General features: G+C 40.1%; 4 protein-coding genes and 1 non-coding gene across 9 annotated transcripts; 4 read left to right on the top strand and 1 right to left on the bottom strand.

Moving 5' to 3' along the window:
* glb1l (galactosidase, beta 1-like) lies at window positions 1-5,651 on the top strand. Of its 2 annotated transcripts, XM_038720378.1 has the most exons (16): window positions 2-246; window positions 597-766; window positions 866-1,016; window positions 1,568-1,628; window positions 1,701-1,795; window positions 1,878-2,058; window positions 2,160-2,218; window positions 2,308-2,429; window positions 2,984-3,024; window positions 3,135-3,253; window positions 3,342-3,416; window positions 3,510-3,599; window positions 3,735-3,848; window positions 4,040-4,171; window positions 4,778-5,005; window positions 5,098-5,651. In XM_038720378.1, exons 1-16 carry the CDS (start codon window positions 181-183, stop codon window positions 5,299-5,301), a joined length of 1,908 nt encoding a protein of 635 aa, XP_038576306.1. In that variant the 5' UTR covers window positions 2-180; the 3' UTR covers window positions 5,302-5,651. The 2 variants fall into 2 exon arrangements, with proteins under 2 accessions (XP_038576307.1, XP_038576306.1); XM_038720379.1 differs by lacking the exon at window positions 4,040-4,171 and having other exon boundaries at window positions 1-246.
* Window positions 5,561-10,525, bottom strand: ankzf1 (ankyrin repeat and zinc finger peptidyl tRNA hydrolase 1). Of its 4 annotated transcripts, none has more exons than XM_038720375.1 (16): window positions 10,430-10,525; window positions 9,941-10,095; window positions 9,743-9,861; window positions 9,508-9,610; window positions 9,186-9,397; window positions 8,968-9,077; window positions 8,691-8,844; window positions 7,876-8,098; window positions 7,679-7,777; window positions 7,311-7,505; window positions 7,085-7,216; window positions 6,681-6,963; window positions 6,490-6,601; window positions 6,235-6,402; window positions 6,090-6,160; window positions 5,561-5,989 (listed from the first exon to the last, which is right to left on the bottom strand). In XM_038720375.1, the coding sequence occupies exons 2-16, from the start codon at window positions 10,056-10,058 to the stop codon at window positions 5,863-5,865; spliced, it is 2,226 nt and encodes a 741-aa protein (XP_038576303.1). In that variant the 5' UTR covers window positions 10,059-10,095; window positions 10,430-10,525; the 3' UTR covers window positions 5,561-5,862. The 4 variants fall into 4 exon arrangements, 3 of the variants coding, with proteins under 3 accessions (XP_038576303.1, XP_038576305.1, XP_038576304.1); XM_038720377.1 differs by having other exon boundaries at window positions 7,311-7,502; XM_038720376.1 differs by having other exon boundaries at window positions 9,941-10,092; window positions 10,430-10,521.
* A 2,196-nt stretch (window positions 10,526-12,721) lies between these two features.
* trnak-uuu lies at window positions 12,722-12,794 on the top strand. Its single transcript has one exon. It is a non-coding gene; the product is annotated as a tRNA-Lys (tRNA).
* Window positions 12,795-12,840: 46 nt separating this feature from the next.
* Window positions 12,841-15,187, top strand: LOC119904018 (low choriolytic enzyme). Its single transcript, XM_038720374.1, has 9 exons — window positions 12,841-13,333; window positions 13,411-13,453; window positions 13,541-13,603; window positions 13,697-13,852; window positions 13,982-14,099; window positions 14,265-14,443; window positions 14,657-14,738; window positions 14,825-14,952; window positions 15,067-15,187. Exons 1-9 carry the CDS (start codon window positions 13,274-13,276, stop codon window positions 15,081-15,083), a joined length of 846 nt encoding a protein of 281 aa, XP_038576302.1. The 5' UTR covers window positions 12,841-13,273; the 3' UTR covers window positions 15,084-15,187.
* A 927-nt stretch (window positions 15,188-16,114) lies between these two features.
* On the top strand, window positions 16,115-18,325 carry LOC119904016 (high choriolytic enzyme 2). The gene is made up of 9 exons (XM_038720367.1): window positions 16,115-16,286; window positions 16,395-16,446; window positions 16,574-16,633; window positions 16,715-16,867; window positions 16,964-17,081; window positions 17,195-17,373; window positions 17,481-17,562; window positions 17,650-17,774; window positions 17,872-18,325. The coding sequence occupies exons 1-9, from the start codon at window positions 16,215-16,217 to the stop codon at window positions 17,883-17,885; spliced, it is 855 nt and encodes a 284-aa protein (XP_038576295.1). The 5' UTR covers window positions 16,115-16,214; the 3' UTR covers window positions 17,886-18,325.
* The last annotated feature ends 228 nt before the right edge of the window (window positions 18,326-18,553 follow it).

The raw sequence follows: 18,553 nt of genomic DNA, 5'->3' as shown, positions 1-18,553 counted from the left end.
TTGGACCGCGGTGTGAACTATGGGTCTGACATGCCTGGCAGGTCGTCGACGGTAATGTTGTTTCCCCAGCTGATCGGAAGGGAGAGCATAGCTGTGGTAACAGATATGAAATCTTAAAAGCATAATACAAATTAGTGATGAAGTCGTTGTAGGTCCAGTCCTCGCAGGAAGGCAGCGGGCATGGCTGCTGGTGTCTTACTCTTTGTTGCAGTGAACCTTGCTTGTTTGGCTGTCATTGGAAACTTGGTAAGAAAGAATCTAAAAGTTTACTACACTAATATTAGAAAAGTCACCTGACCACTCATAAGGCTGCAGTTCCTGGAACGTTTTCTTCCAGTTACAGTAGGAACTGTTCTACATTTTATCTTGGTTTTATATTTTGGAAATCCTTTTAAAATTCAAGGCTAACATGTAAAAATCAAATAAGTAAATTAAAAAATTTCCCCCTGCCGACTTATGTTATCACTGTCCAAGCAGGTGATAAATACCATACTGTATGTAACAGATATTACAGAGTCACTCAAGAATGATAATATACAAAGCAGTCTTAAAATACACTTTGTCTCTCAGAGCAGTTCTCTTGCGATCTCTTGCAGGTCTCCGGAGAGAGATCATTCTCTATAGACTACAAAAACAACTGTTTCCGCAAAAATGGGAAGCCTTTTCAGTACATCTCAGGCAGTATTCACTACTCCAGAATCCCACGGTACTACTGGAAGGACCGGCTTGTAAAGATGTACATGACTGGACTCAATGCTATCCAAGTGTGAGTTCAACATATCACATTATTAAGGACTAAATATGTTGTGATTATGTTCTTTCTCGACCTTAATGGGTTGACTACATTTACTCTTCCTCCACACAGATATGTGCCCTGGAACTTCCATGAAACAGTAGAGGGGGTTCACAACTTCACAGGCGACCGAGATCTGGAGCATTTTTTGGATCTGGCTAATCAGACAGGTCTTCTGGTCATCCTGCGTCCGGGACCGTACATCTGTGCAGAATGGGAAATGGTGAGAATTTGAACTTAAAGAAGAAGAAGAAAATGAACTGATAAACACTATAAGGTTGACATTTATCAAGAAAGTATACAGTATCTGAAACATCATCCAGCTGTTTACCCATCGAATTTTTATAAGTGGAGATTTACAATCAAAGTAAGCTGTTTTTGAACTGTATGCTTGATGCTTTTTATCACCTAAATATTCTTAATGTACTTTATTGAAAATGTCTCAGTTGTAAAATGTATGCATTACTCTTCTTGCATGTGCACTTAAAATGAATGCTGTAGATCGGGCATCTATGTTACAATGATGTTTGTGGGATTTATATTTAACAGGTAGTTCATTTACTTTAAATACTAAATTCAGTCGTTGTCCATACCACTTACTGAGACTGCAGCTGATGATATGATAACCTGGATTGGCTGTTAGTCACCAAGAAATCAAAAGCATGATCTCCAACTGCTTCCTGCTTGCTGTCTTTCAGTGATGATGTGTACTCAAATGTGCCACTTTCAGTATATCTATTGCTTGTTGATGAACAAGTTGTTATTTCTTCCCAGGGCGGCTTACCTGCGTGGCTACTTCAGAAACCAAACATGCTACTTCGCTCAGCAGACACAGGTATAACATGCGCCTACTGTATGTGTCTGTTTTTGTTTTGTTTTTTATATTATTTGTTTTCTCCTGCTCCAGATTATGTCCAGGCAGTCAGCAACTGGTTTGCCGTTCTTCTCCCCAAAATTAAGCCATGGTTGTATATCCACGGGGGCAACATCATTACTGTCCAGGTAGAGCATTAAATGAGGAATTAAGATGTTTATTAGTAGTGTTTTAATATTGGTTTTACTCATTCATCCTCTTTAACTGCAGGTAGAGAATGAATATGGAAGTTACTACGCTTGTGACTACAACTACATGCGTCACCTGCGGACTTTGTTGCGCTTCTTTCTGGGTGAAAACATTGTCCTGTTCACCACTGACGGAAACACAGACAAGGAAATGGCATGCGGGACTCTGGAGGGATTATATGCCACAATAGACTTTGGCACAGGTTGGTACTATATGAAAGTAATTAACAAGAAAGCATCATCCTACTTTCTAAATGTATTCATAGGGAAAGCTGACATATCCACTATTTATCCCCTTACACAGACACCAACATAACAGAAGCCTTCAAAAGGCAAAGAAGGTTTGAACCTCGAGGGCCCCTGGTTAGTGACATGTTCATTCTTAACATGCAGTAATTATTGACTCATCAAACCAAGCGCGTGGTGGAAACATGTTTTAAATGATCTTACAGGTGAATTCAGAATTCTACACTGGCTGGTTGGACCACTGGCAAGATCAGCATGCTGTAGTTGATGCTCAGAAGGTCAGCAGAGTGCTAGGAGAAATGCTAACCATGGGGGCCAACGTCAACATGTATGTCTCCCCAAACACTCATCACATCATCACAAATGTGGCTGGCATTGTCTATCTATATTTTTTATCAACAAATCCCATGCAATGACCAAAACCCAACAATGCGTTTGTCTTTTGGACTTCCCTAGCCTGTCTGTGGCTCTTAGGCCCAAGACCATTCATTCCTTAAGTGCAAAAGTGCATTTGTTTGGGACTAATACACATTTGCTGCTTTAGTGAATATTTAAGGTAGCATGTCAAATACACTAGTATGTGTATTCATTGTAATGGATGCAACAGTATGGCTCATTGATGTGTTTTTAAAAGTCTATGGAACAGGGGAATAAGACATATCAGCTTTGACTATATACAGTACTTGTTTGTAGGATCAAATTCTTGCTGGTTTTGGTCTTTTTGTGGGATTTGCCGACAATAAGACAAATATGGAATATGGTTGCCTTTTCTTTGGGATGCATCAATCACCAGACTGCTCCCAAGAGGTCAAAAGCACTTGTCTGTGTAACAAACACAAGTTGTCCCTCTAAGTAATACAGTCTGTCCCTCTCTCTTCCCAGGTACATGTTTGAGGGAGGCACTAACTTTGGCTACTGGAATGGTAAAATCATTGTTTTTTTTATAATCAGTGTATCAGTTTTGGATCATCTCAGGTGTTCACACGATTTAGATGGCGATAAAAGGTTTGTGTCTTTGTAACTCCCCCCGAAGGTGCTGATCATGACACAAGGTTCCGCTCCGTAGTGACTAGTTATGATTACGATGCCCCGCTGTCTGAGGCAGGAGACCCCACAGAGAAGCTGTTTGCCATCAGAGATGTCATTAAGCAGGTACCACAGATTGGACTGCCACCCACGATGTTGATGTCCTTATTATACAGATGTCTTAGATATGATTATGGCATCTGTTTCTCTACAGTTTAGAAATATTCCCTCGGGCCCCATGCCACCTGCAACTCCCAAGTTTGCCTATGGCTTTGTGACCCTGAAAAAGGTATTATAATTTCCGGTTTTAAAGCGCAAAAAGTGTCTGACAACGAGCCAGAGGTTGCTGTGATTGATCCTAACAATGGACGCGCTTTTCCAGGTTGGCAACATCAGCGGTTTGTTGAACACCCTCTCACCCGTTGGGCCAGTGAAATCCCAGTATCCTCTGACGTTTGAAGAGATGAAACAGGTATGGTGTCTGTCTGAAGGCAACAACAGGGGGCAGTGAGGGAGGGGACTAGTGCTGTAGTGACAGTAAACCTCTTGAAACATGTAGAACTTCTAGACTGTTGTGTCTGCAACCTGTCATGTCTATTGTGTTCAGTTCTATGGATACATGCTTTATCGGACCACGCTGCCCAGGGACCTCTCAGGGCCCACGCCACTTATCTCTCCACTGAATGGGGTTCATGACCGTGCATATGTGTCCGTCAATGGGGTAAGCCTTTACAATGAACTTTTGTTGTCAAGCTAATCATATTTTCAGGTCAGGTATAGGGAAAACAGCACAGGTAAAGACAAAGCATGCTTGTTTATAATATGTCAGCTTGTGAAACTTCTTTCTCAGTCAGTGATTTATTTTTTAAAATTTTCATACTCGTGACCAAGAGTATGCATCTATGTGGACAGGTTTTCCAGGGCCTGTTGGAGAGAGACACTATGCTGGTGATGAACGTCACTGGACAGCAGGGGGAAATTGTGGACATCCTCGTTGAGAACATGGGCAGGGTGAATTTTGGCAGCAAGATTAGTGACAGCAAGGCAAGAACAAAAAATAAGGCCAATCTCACACAATCACTTCTTTACCACGCATATTTTGTTGACATTATCTTTACTTCCCCACAGCTTCACAATGCTGTATGTGTAAAAATAATAACTACCAAATCAACCTTTGACCTTATTAAAAGCATCTAGAAAAGTATTGATGTTATAATCCTCCACTTTACCCCAAACTAGGCTTGCACATTTGAGAAAGATCACAAAATAAATATGATATATGAGGTATACACAAACAAAATATTCCTTTCATTTGCTAAACAAATAAGTGAAACTAAATGTTATTCCTGCCCGAACTCTTGTTAGACCTCTGTCATGGATCCAATAGGCAAACCCATATTCTCTATTTATTTATATATTTGAAATATTTTGGTGCGTTTAAAGGGGTCCTTGGGTCTCAAGGACACCAAACACAATGTAGAGACTAATGCAGCTGTAGTACCAGGGACAGTTCCTGTTACCACAAAGGCTAAAACTTTAAAATGATGATGAAAAAATGAAGACCATTCCTTCTTATTTCATAATTACTTTGAGTAAAACTTATGTAAACAAAGTACAAGTGTTAGCTGGTAAACAGTATGTGTTCTGTAGGGTCTCCTGAGCAATCTGATCCTGGGTAAAGATGTACTGACTGACTGGAAGATCTACCCTTTGGATATTGATGGAGCCATCGCTGGTGGATGGCCTCATTCAAACAGTAAAAAGTCCTCCCCCTCTCCTCAGAAAGAACCTTTAGTTGGGCCAGTCTTCTACATGGGGACCTTAGAGCCCAACGGTCTCGCTTGGGACACCTTTCTCAAGCTCAATGAATGGACAAAGGTATATTTTGGTGCCAATACACTTAATTCCTGCATGCCAGGGCTAAAATAATTATAGCCTTTTTGATGTTTTCATTGTCTTGTTTATACCAGGGTCAAGTTTGGATTAATGGTATGAATCTGGGACGATACTGGCCAGCCAAGGGCCCTCAACAGACTCTTTACATCCCAGGACCCTTGCTCAGCACGACCCTGCCCAACAACATCACGGTGCTGGAACTGGAAGGGGCCCCACCACACCTTCGGGTTCTCTTCATGGACCGGCCTCAGCTCAATGCCACTGCTGACAAGTCTTAACAGAGCGCACAGAGCTTTAGCATATTTTACAACATTCGATTGTAGGAATACTACATCCCAATATCAGTTTAAATCACTCTGTACATGAGGAACTATCTACATCATTTCTGTGTCATTATTCTTAGTCACTTCAGATTTCAGTTTCTTTGTAGCCAATTCTTTAATCCTTTTGACACAGCAGCTTCAGTCAAACAGTGCTCCAAAAATGATTTTGTCTTAACAGTAGAACATTCACTAAAAAGAAATTATACAAATTATACAAGTTGTATTAATTTTTTTATTGCGTTTGCTTTTTTACCTTTTCCGTAACTGCAGATACTGTGAATAAATGATACATTTATTAAACATTATTATTAAAATGTTTTAATACTGTATATGCATCCAGTTGTCTAAGATAATCTGCTATATTAAAATTATATTTAAAATGTATGTTGAAAATGAAACTAGCACATTGGCAAAAGACAACCATATTAGACTTCCATCTACCCATCTAGGCCGCATAAATTGACTTTTAGTTCTTATGAGGTAGCTTCCTTTCAAGTGACATTTTCCACATGTGCATTAGGTCTTGTCTGGAAGAGTAGTGGCTTTTCGATGTGCTTGGACACAGCGAGGGGTGCAGAATGAATACTCCAGGTACTGAAATGGGATCTTCCCAAGCAGAGACTCTCCACACAGCCAGCACCTCCTATTGTCAAACATGAACCCCCACACATTTGAGTAACAAACCATTTACATTATCGCATTATGACGACGCTCAATGAGAGGAAGGCTCTTGGGGGACTTACTTGAGATTAGAGAGGCTGATTCCTGTTGCAGCTACTTGCTCCGCTAATCTCCTCTCTGCTGCCAGAGCTCTCTATAGTCAAAAAGGAAGCTGTTAAAATATTCAGTGTTTGAAAAAATAACTTGAATATCAGAGAGTAATCTCACCTTTTCACGATCAGTCAGAGATGCGAACCTCTTCTTTTCCTCTGCCTCCAGCTCTTGTTTTCTCTTTTCCTCCCTCTGCTCTTTTTCGCGCTGTCTTCTCAATGCCTTTTGTGTCTTTTTCTTTTCCGTCTGTTTGGATTCAATCTCTGCTGTTAGTGGCCCGGGGACCTTGAGTTGCGAAAGAGGGAAAAATATAAGTGCTTGATTGTACTGGGATGCATAAGTTGCACTTAAGATGCACAAGTTAGACTATACCTGCGCCTTGCTGTAGTCATATTTGTCAGGATTCTCACCCATGTATTTACGAAAGACATTCCTTGTGTCTTTGTCAGGGGCGACAATATACGGAGTCTGCTTTCTGTTATCCCTGTAAAGGAATATTGCAGAAATAATGTTCAAGTCTGGGCATTCAACTGCTGCATACAACTTGACTCCATTTTTCATACCTGCAGGCTGGGTCTGCTCCTGCATCCAGGAGCAGCCTGACCACTGCCTTTTGTGCAGCTGCTGAGGCAACATGCAGCAAAGTGAACCCTGATGAGTCTATGGGCTTATTAAGGAGAGTTAGAGGACTTAAGACATCAGAAGGGTTGCTCTCCGACCGCTCACGACTCTCTGCTGTTTCTCCAGGTAGCTGGAGGAGTCTGCATAGAGCGTCCACATCCCCAACCTTACAGGCTGTAAACAGGGCGTCCCTCTGGGCATACTCCCATGATTCATCAACAATTTCTATGGACAGAGAAAGCTAAATAATAAGTATCTTGAACTTTATATATTAAATAGGTGACAAGTTGCAAGATTGAGAATCATCTGCAATATAAATGTACAGCAGTAAGAGGCGCTCACTCACCTTCCAGTTGTTTCTTACTCTGTGCTTTCCTCTTCCTCTTGTTCTTTGATTGCGTCTCTTGAGGGGCGTCTCCTGCTACTGTAGCCTCTGGCACCTCCTCTTCCTGATTGTCTGCTTCTGTGTTACTCAATTCTGTCACACAAGGATATGAAATTTCATGAACCTTGCAGAACTTTGGTGTGATAAATGAGCATTCACTGAGTTTCTGTAATGTAGCTATAGCCACCTATGTGATGACACAGTGGACGGGGCCTATTTTCATTTTGCATTTTGGTTTCCTCATTTCTCCTCCTCCTCCTTCTGTGCATGGAGGGAAATATTTCAGACTCCCTGAGGTCCAGAGTTCCTATTGTCATCTCCACCATCTCCAGCTGAATCTCCCCACCTTCTTCTTTGTCTGAGCTATCGTGGTTTTCTTCTGCTGCCAAAAAAGGAAGTGTACTGTAATACCAAATTTTAAAGTAAATAACTTTGTGTTGAAACAGCAATAATTAAATTAAACAAAAAGCAAGCTTAATTTTGTCATGATATGTTGTTATCCACAGTTCAATAGAGTGTTAACCCAGAGGGTACATGTTAATCTCTTAAACATACCTTTCTCTTGATCTGTATTTATTTGTGCTGTGGTTTTGGCAGTTTTTTTCCAGGTCTTCTTTAATGGACTGAAGACTGCAGACATGTCTGTGTCTTTCCCTGCATTAAGATATGTTTCACCCAGTATTGATTATACCCTGGCTGTACGAAATTGAGCAGAGAACATGTAATTATTCCAAGGATATAATTCAGCTCACCATAAACATGGATGGTGGAAAGCACCTCATGTACCTTCTGTACCTCTCGAAAGGTTGCCCTGCGTGTGGCAAAGGGAAGTGTATGGAACCTGGGATCTTTTTTGTCAAGCAGAGGTGCACGGCCACCAAAGAAGATAGTTTTGTTGTATCTAGAGGCTCGTACAAATATTGCAGAGGCCTGCTTCAAGTGTTCAGCCCAGCTTGCAAGAAGATCCTGAATGTCCTGCAAGAGGTTACACAAGAGGTTGCATAAAAAAAAAAACAGCAACTCAGAAGAATGGTCTACAGCGAATGAACTCACATTTCGCATGATTGAACTGTCCACCTTTTAGAATTGGATTAATAGAAAAAACTTAAACATGTAATTAAATCTTATCAAGAACAAAAAACAAGGAGTATGTGTTTTACAAGAAAATCGCTTGAGTCCATTTTTGGGAGTTGTATTCTGACAACAAGCAAATGCTCATTTAAAATTGCCTTTTGGAATAAGCAACCCTTACACAGAGACCAACTGTTTTTGTGAATAAGCAGCCCCTAGGCTCTGCAGATGAAGTGGCAATCTCTAACAAAAGTAAAAAAAAATGAGCCACCCTTAGAGGAGGCTGGGTAGCCTAACAGAAACTTTTACTGGTATCAGAGAAAAATTAAATGGAATTCAGCAGAAAGCATCATCAGGGTCACATGGATCATCATTAGCCATGCAACAGAATATCAGCCTTCAGGAGTAGCTTAATTTGTTTGTCCTCTGGAAAGAAAACATCATGGCTATCATTGTAAAGGAAATGACAGTGCTGTTAAATGCACCAGAAGCTTGCCTTGACTAGTGCTGCCTCATTGTATCGCCTCAGAGCAGCTCCTGCAGACTTGGGCATGTGACTGCGGTTCTGAGAGTCTCGGAGTCCTTGAGCAGTGCCTCGCTTCGCTCGCACTGTGTATCGGTGGAAGGTCTTGTGCTGAATGACCTCTTTTCTGGAAAATGTTGTGCAGATGCTTACACACTACTGACCTGGCTGACGTTTTGCACTTACAATCCTAGCCATAATGTGTAATCTAAGCTGCTGAAAACAAACATGCAAAAAACTGTCAACTTACCCTTGGAAGACAGCACCAGCAAAGTGGCCTCCACCTGTCATGAGAATGACCCACACAGTCTTCTTACTTATGCACTTCAGGGAGGATACGGTGTCTTGCTCATCATCTGACTGAGATATTACAGGAACAGAAAAATTTAATTAGTAATTAAAAAAAAACATATTTCAAAAGGTCTGATCACAACCAAATCCTTCAGTATTGTACCTGCTTATCCTCACCTTTCCCTGCAGAATGCTGCGGTAGACCGATAGATACTGTCCTGCTGAGTTCTGGAAAACAACCTTGGTCGACAGCCGGCCGATAATTGAACTGGTTTGATCTGAGCTCTCGTTATCTGTGCCGGTGACATTGCTGCTTGTCCCCCCGCCGTCACTATCCGAGTCTTCCTCCTCTGAATCAGACTCTGAGCCTGAGATGCTTGACATGTCTCCTGCAAACCAATAACTGAAAATCAATCAACTGTTACAAAGACTTCAAGAGCCCATCGCTGGTTTCCTGTTAAAGTCCTCGACAGATGTGTAGGACCTCTGATTTCCTCACCAGCTCCGGTCTTCCTCTCAAACTCCTCAGCTGTGACTGGTGGCATCCCTGAAATCTTTTGTCTTAGATTGAACCGATGCCAGTCGAGCTTGTAGTGCTCCATCTGAAATTTATAGACAAAATCATGTTTTACTCAAAAAACGACCCACGCTCATTTTCAGGTGTCAACACATAAATACAATTGTTGTTTTTTTTAAATGAACAGAGCAGCGTTTTAAATAAGTTGTGTGGTCACCTGTTCCTCACGAGTATTAAAGGGGCATCTGCAGGCTGAGCAGACCATCTTCTCTGACACCTCTCTAACCAGGCTGGACTCCTGCTGTCTGTCATCCTCTGGGGATTTATCATTCAACTCTATGTGTAAAGCAATACAAGAAGGGTATGTTTCAAAGGGTCTTTATCACAGAAACTACAGCTAACTCTTCATACATACCGTCCGAGGCTTGGTGAGGGGTTCCAGCCTGCTTCGGGTTCACTTCTCTCAGTCCAATCAAAGCCTCATCATTTGGGCACAAATCAAAGACGGAGCGGTGGCCGGCACAAGTCGTCATTGTAATGGTTGGGCTTTTGGTTTTACTTCATGACCTGCTAACATGTCAGAAACAGATAAACCTACTGTTCGTTTTGTTTTGAGTTATCCGAAATGATATGTTTCGTTCAAACATATTCACAGTAATTAACAACACTGCTGTCATGAGCTGGCTACAACGCACAAACTATTATTTGTCCTATTTTCTAAAAGTTAACGTTATATTAGCTGATGTAACCATAAATGTGCTCTTTGAACGACACGTGTAATAGTGACTAGTGGTATCATTATCTTCTTTAAAAGGGGGTGCTATATACCTTTTCTAATAGCTAAGAATATTGCAGTTATTTTAAATCACAGTGTACTAACTGAAAATTAGCAACAAAAACTTACCATAAAAAGATGTCTCATGATAAAGTTGCGCTAACGTTGCTACTTTGTGTTTCTTCCTGAAATGTCTACGGATGCCCGAGAGCGTCAAAAAAGAAAAAGCATAAATTAGAAGACGTTCACGAACAAAAGGTTGCAAACTAGCCCACGTTTCCTACAGCGTTTAATGTACATCAACCTCGCGTTTAACGAGTTTTACTGACTTTTTGTGATTACACTTACATGTACTGACAGGTTTGATTCATGTCTGGTATGGAGCTTCAAACTGTTACTTATACTATCTAAAATAATGTATATGTGTAACTTCAATGAGACGTAACAAGTTATATATATTTTTCTATACCTTCCCATTTGCCTTTTATAATAGTTTATTTAAATAATATAATATATATATATGGTTTTAACAGTAACTCATATAATCTTTCATATTCCTGCTCCTTTCATCTGTTGACCCAAAGAAATTAGCTAAAATGTACTTTAAGCTGCAAAGGGGGGGGGGGGGGGGGCAATCCTCACTGAAATCGACATTTGCTGCCTTTTTCCATTTCCAGCTTTGATTTAATTTAGTGGTAAATAATATAGAAAATATAGTTTAATGCATTGTTGTTGACAGCCATTGTAACAGCGGAGTACCACCACTCACATTTTATCTTTTAACTAACCTAATAATAATAATATGTAAATTGTGTGTAATCACAGTATTTGAGTAAATTTACTTAGTACCTTACATCCCAAATCAGAGCATATTTAGAGAGATATCATGCTGGGCTATTATAGTAAATACAAGTAATTCTGGGACAAGTTCAAGTCAAACATTTTATTAGGTGCAACAAAATATAAACACTATAAATTATACATCTCAAATGCAATTAAAAATAAAAACAATGGTGCCTGTAATGTACAAAACAAACTTTCAATTTTTGATTCACTTTCTTTGATTTCTCTTTGATTTGCTGGTCGGTGCATGGATCAAAGCTTGTGCTGTTGGCAAAGAAGGATAGCAAAGTACAAATCTACTGTTTTTCAAATACAAGTTTACCAGTATGTAGATACCTCCCACACTCCCCTTACCAGCCATATTACGAGCCTTGGCTTCTGCCAGACACTGTTTCACCTGCAGAAGTTCTGCAGCGAGGCTTCTCGCCTTGTTTGTGATGTGCTCACTCCTCTCCTGCAAATCTTTGCTTTTATTTCTGAAAGATAACAAATATACAGTAAAGTTTGGTTTATGCAAGGTTTCTCTCTCTTTCTCTGTGTGCACATAGCACAGCACATTACCTGTCCACAGAGGCTTGATTATTCAGTTGTTCAGAAAGGTGCCTTTCCTCCTGCAGCAGATGACCCAGTTGTTGCAACACATCCACAACTTCACTTTTCCCCATCATCAAATCCACTCTCCTCTCAAGTTCTCGGTTACTGCATGTGAGAACAGGACTCATAAGGCGAATCTATGCAGAATAAAGTCAACACTGCATGATATGATAGGATGGATGATTATGATTATGATTGGAACTCATCTTGACCTTTGACTTGTTGAATCTGAACATTTATGTTTAAGCAGAGTTTTGAGCATTCCTCCAAGAGTGTGTAGGCAAACAAATTATTAAACAAATTAACTTATAACAGCAAATACAAGAAGAAAACTCACAGTAAACACCACAGTCGTTAGTATGAACTTCAATTGTTGAACTGTAATTCACACATAAATGACTGAGTAACAAAAAGGCACCATGGATAACCACTAAGTGACGAAACCAATAACGTCACATGCAAAATACAGGGCCATAATGACGGTACCATTGAATTATCTCTTTCTCAGCACGTAGTCTTTTCTGCTGGACCTCCTCCAGTTTACGAGTGTTTTCTTGGATGGCATGCTGCAGACCATTGATTTCCTCCTGCAAGTTAACGAGAGGGGGCATTAAACTTAACTTTAACGCTATTCACACTCCTGCACTCATGTCCAACATTGTTATTTTCGTTGATAAGTTTCGCGTTAACGTTACTTCTAGCTGTAACGTTAACGTAAATAAGTTAACCACCGATATCAACCCTTGCACATTTAGCTAACGTTAGCTAGCTTAAGTAACAGTTATCGTTGCAAGTTAACATCAACCTACCGTAGAGTTGTCGTGTTGTGTTACAAATGTTTGGCCGTAAAATGCGCTCATGATATCTTGTTTTACTGAAATTATATGACAGGGTTTGTTGAGCTGCCGTGGTGGAAGTTGAACCCGTGTGCGAATGACATGCTGTCGTCGCTTTATAACGACAACTTCCGGAACTTATGTCAGAGCCCGGATAGCTCAGTCGGTAGAGCATCAGACTTTTAATCTGAGGGTCCAGGGTTCAAGTCCCTGTTCGGGCGGTAATGTTTTTTGTCTTTTCGCAACACAGTGAGGGTGAGAATGTGGTATTAACGCATGGGCCTTGCAAGAGTTACATATTATGTGAAATTAGCATAGAAACATAGCGTGTTAACTGTTGGTGAGCTTAGCTTCAGTTAAAACAAAACAGCACTCCTGGTAAGACAAATGTGACACCTAAAGCCTAAAATTGCCCCAGACCTGTGCCAAACATTAAACCATTTAATTTAAAGCTAGTCATTGCAGTGGAGCTGTTATTACATACAGTGTAGACCTCACATTATCCTACTGTTGGGGCTGTTGTTTATGAAAGAATCAAACTAATTTGGGCATTAAACTCACTCACAAACATATAACTAACACTGTAATTTACCTGAGATGATCATGGGTATTACCTGAGGACAGTGATTGGGAACACCTATAAAGCTAGCTGTTTGTGTAGGTAAAATGGCAACAGTGAAGACATATCTGACTGGCAGAGATGGAGCAGATTATCCTCTTGTGCGCGGTTTCGACCTGTCTCTCAGCCGTACAGGCACAGGTAAATGGGACTGCAATTTTAACAAGTTCAACAACAGACTGCAATATAATTGCAAACTTTATCTGTCTTTTCTGCAGAAATTTTTGTTCAGCCCAAATTGGGGCCCCATTGGCTATGAAGGTAAATACAATTTGGATTTGATTTAAATTGATGTGAGTGTGACAGCAGTAAAAACACACATACTGACTAAAAACTCTTTGTTTTAAGAACGTGAAGAGCATGGTGGTACGACAGCAATGGATGAAATCATTAAAACTAATGAGTTCCAAGGTAAGATACACACAATGTAATTTTTCTGTTTACACAACATACTGTGACAAACCTCCTGTTTTTTAATTTTATTTCCCCTTATTTCTATCTCAGCTTCCCGAATCATAGACGGCACTACCAGTCTCAGGGAAGGAGACATTGCTGTTTCGTCTGGAAGACGCTCTAAAGTCTGCTTCGCTCGTAGCTGCCTCTGGTCTAAGTCAGTGGATGGACACGTCTATATTGCATATACACTCTCGCCTGAGTACTGTACGTTATTTTATAATTTAAATATATGCATTACATTACAGCCTGATACTTTTAGCAATTCACTAACTTTATATTTGATGATTTTGAAATTGTCTTTCCCCTGTCCACTCTCTCTAAACAAATGAACAGCTGAAATGGAGACGAAGATGATAAAGAAAGGGATGGAAAACATAGAGAAAGGTACCTGTGTGCGGTTTGTTCCTCGGACTCACCAGCGAGACTACATCGATATCCAGCCAAAGTCTGGGTGAGAGCCTTTGCTTGGAAAGTTAATGTGGTAGTCTTTGTTTTAAAAATGTTTCTCTTTTGGCAAAATAGTTTTCTGTCTAGAAATTTCAAATGGATTCCTTCAATTATTTCCTTCTCTATGGACTCTGTGAAGTTCTAATGAGATGTTTGTGTGTTAATCCAGGTGTTGGTCCTACCTTGGTGCGCGTGGTGGAAGACAGACCGTGTCTCTGCAGAGCCCTGACTGCCTCCGGACTGGAGTGATTTCCCATGAATTCATGCATGCCCTGGGCTTTGTGCACGAGCAGTCCCGCTTTGACCGGGACAAATATGTCACTATCATGTGGCCAAACATTTGGAGGGGTAATTGCAAAGGGGCAGGAAAGGGGGGTAGCATGGGAGAATGAGATCTCCACAAACAGTAAATTACAGGACATGTAATTTATATATAAAATTATAATTGGCTGCATTCCGATACCAATTTTCAGAACAAATCAGGAAAATGCTTTACTTGATATCCAACAACAATCTAAATGAATGCTCACAAATAGAAAATATTTTTCCAATTTCCAACAGATCGGTTGAGGAACTTTGAGAAATTCAAGACTGACAACCTGGACCTGCCATACGACTATGGCTCAATCATGCACTTTGGCATGTAAGTGATAATTTCATGTAGATCACTCAAGATATAATAATGTGGTTTGTGTATTATACTGTAACATATAATATGTATATGTTAAGGTATGCCTACTCTCAGGATGGTGAGCCAACCATCATTCCTAAGATAGGTAACAGCAAGGACATAAAGCTGGGCCAGGGATCGAGTCTCAGCCACATTGACCAGCTGAAAATCAACAGACTTTATAAATGTAAGTATAAAATCCGTAAATATTTCAGAGCTAACAACCATATTGTGTGATATAAATGGGAAAGAATACTCGGCATATTACTGTCAAATATTTCCTTTCTGTCTCTCCCTGCAGGTGGCAAGGATGATTAGTAAACAAACAGAATTGAGGTGAACCCAGAATGTACTGAAAGCTCATATAATAATCTGATGTTAAATCATGGATACAGTTACAATAAAGATTAATTCAAGCTTTCTATCAGCATTTATTCTGTGTGAATGCAGTCATGTTTGTTTAAACAAGTTGTAAAGAGAAAAAGGAGTAGGAACACAAGATAGCTTGGTTTGAAGTAGTAATACAAGTTTCCACATCAACCTAGTATATACAGCATAAGCAATTTCATGAATCACTAAGAGATAACTTGAATGTGAAGAAAATGTAATCCTACATATATCATAGAATACTACAGTAAAATAATGTTTTTGAAGCACGGGATTAAAGCACGGGTCTGTGTTAAACGAGAGAAATAAAGGATAAATAGTTGTACGTTTTAATCAGAGGAAGACTGAAGAAACCATTTACCCCGATTAATGAAGAACCAGGTTGTGGTATGACACGGCATGAATGTATTCATCTTTGGAACCATGCACCCGTAACTCAGATACAGAAATGTTACAGCACTAATGTTCTTTCAAGTATCCACTGAGGCAAGATTTCACAACTGCTAACACATGGGATTCTTTCCTCATTGCCCTTCAAATTGGCCCCTTTATAAAGCTAGAAATAATATTTGGGGTATGAGAAGGTTTTGTTTTTAGATATTTACCCCTGTGACAAAATGATTGTTGTCAAGACAGCTATCAAGTGATAGTTTATCACAAAATCATTGGTTGCCAGTACAGTCAGACACAAATTGCTGGTCTGTTGGACTGGGTGGAGAGTTATTCTCCTGATGGCAACTGCTGAGGAGTAGCGCAACCAACAGCAAAACACCTTTAAGTGTCTCATTTCTGAAAGTGCTGAGTCTAACATGCGGTAAGTACGGGGCACAGGTGAAGGTCAGCATCAGGACCACCTGTTACGGATAAGCAGTGGACTTGAGTAAATTGCATACACGGGATGATGAGGGGTCTTAATCATGCATCACAGAACATGTGCCCAATCAGTACAGAGCACTGGAAGAGAAGTGGGTATATAGATTCAGTGGAGGTGAGGACTTGATTTAGCACTTGCATCTGAAGACTGCAGACTGAAACTGGTACACCATTCTGAAAAACATAACAATGCTTTCTACCATGATCCTTCTGGGTATCTTGTTTGGCATGCTGACCCAGGCGTACGCTCTACCTGTAAAGGTCAGTACCAAGAGACAATATTTTATAGCAAATGCCCCTTTTACTTTACCTTTTAGTCTTGTCATGCTTTGCAGCCAAAAGGTAATTACACTACCATTTGTATTACAGAATTCTACCGGAGTAAATGAGGGAAAAGTGAGGTTGAAGAGGAAATACTCAGGTGGGCTACTAACTCTTTTAAAATTACTTTTACATGCGCTTCATCATGCATTCAGATAATGCTCTACACTTCAATGATTATTGCGATAATGAAAAATAGAGGAAATCTGTTTTTGTTTTGTGTTTAGATGAAATTATAGAGCGTGATGAAATGAATGTAATGGATCAAATCCTGGAAGTCAATCGCTGTAAGTAAGCTGTAATTTACATAAAATTGTGCTATTTAAGTTATTTTAGTATAGTAGTTTAGAGTATTTTTTTCTCATCAGTGTTGCGAGCCCCCCGCGGACTGGCATTCAGAGAGGGAGATATTGCCACCTCATATGTACGGAGTGCCATAACTTGCCCTGGCAATGCCTGCCTGTGGCCTAAATCGGTTGACGGATTTGTTTACGTACCCTTCCTGCTCTCTCCACTATATGGTATGAAGCCAAAGATTCAAAGAGGCGTCACAAAGGCATTGGAACTTTAAATTGTTCTGTTTAACTCCAGTTTAAATTTTTATTCTTTTACGGCAGACGACATGGACAGAATCACCATAGAAACTGGGATGCAAGACATATCCTCTGGAACATGTATTAAATTTGTTCCTCGCACTCATGAAGGCAGCTTCCTCGATATTCAGCCAAGATATGGGTGAGTGTGGCTGTGTGGCTTTTTACATGTAATGCCTGTCTTGTAGTATATGATGCTTGTGTGGTGATTTTGCTTAGCGATGATGACACCTCATTTCTGATCTGTACCCCAAGCTGCTGGTCGTTTCTGGGGCAGACTGGGGGAAGCCAGACCCTGTCCCTGCAGACTCCTGGGTGCATGTGGTCGGGAGTGGCTGCCCACGAGTTCATGCACGCCCTCGGCTTTGTACATGAGCAGTCTCGCTCAGACCGAGACCACTATGTTTCAATTGTATGGAAAAACATCATGCCAGGTTAGGATCACCACCTAACATTATGTTATTTAAAGCCTTTTCCTCGCCTGTTTAGTAATATTCTCACCAAATTAGTTTTATGTCCTTTACCTTTTATGTTTTGACAGACCAAATCCATAACTTCAGGAAACAGGTGACAAACAATCTCAATAGTCCATATGACTACTACTCTGTCATGCATTATGGAAGGTGAGCCGCTCTTTGAGGGAACACTATTGTATTTTTAGTTTTCCTGGGGCGTTACAATACCATATATTTTATATATCTTACATCCAGATATGCCTTCTCTGAAAATGGTGGACCTACAATTATTCCCAGACCGGATCCTTACGTTCCGATTGGCCAGCGAGATGGACCCAGTGCTCTAGATCTTCATAAAATAAATGTCCTGTATGACTGTGGTAGGTAAACTTACACATTTACTGACTAAAAAAATCTTTAGCAGAAATCTGTCACATTCAAAATGATTGATTACATTTTCTCTCTACTCCCCACTAGGTGTCAATGAGTAACTGGAGTGTTATATCCTTTTATTATGCCATACTCTGTTAAAATCTGCTCCCAGGTCATGTCAGATTAGGAAAACTGTTTATTCTAACTTCTGGTTTTGAGTAGATTACATGGGCAGCATTACTTTATAGGAATTTAATTTTTGTATATATTTTAAATTATTATCACAAATTCCAGTGTGTACTTTTACATTGTGTTTAGTCAGTTCTAAGTACAGTCAACTGATCTGTGATAAAGATGTCATCAAGGTGAAATAAACTGGCAAGTAAGAATTGAAAGCTGCATTTCTCGAATATAACTAAAATCTGCACTGTGATAAGTTTTTGCGTACCTGCCGCTGCCAATTAGATCACTGCATCCAAGCTCTGAATCACTTTGTTCCATTGTCTGCCTCCTTCTCAGCTTCTGCTCATTTTTTAATAAAGAAAATGCAATAGTAAGACTTTTGGTCTGGTTTAGACATCTTTTGTCACAGCTTTGTCTTGCAGAGGTCTTGCATTGAGGTCCATGGGCTTTCTGATAATGTTTTCAGGTGGAACACAAACAGTATTGCTGATTTTTAATCTAACAAGATTATCCTTTTTCTGTTCAGATCTGTGTGAAAATGACAGATGTCTTAACATACATGTATCCACGCGAAATAGTTTAGGGATTTACTAAAATAAAAAGA

The sequence above is a fragment of the Micropterus salmoides genome, unplaced genomic scaffold (assembly GCF_014851395.1).
Source record: "Micropterus salmoides isolate LMB-PRFRI ecotype aquatic unplaced genomic scaffold, ASM1485139v1 Ms_hic_scaffold_15, whole genome shotgun sequence".
Lineage (NCBI taxonomy): Eukaryota > Metazoa > Chordata > Actinopteri > Centrarchiformes > Centrarchidae > Micropterus > Micropterus salmoides.
Note: the sequence above shows the minus strand (reverse complement) of the source record. Positions and strands in the feature narration are given on the sequence as shown.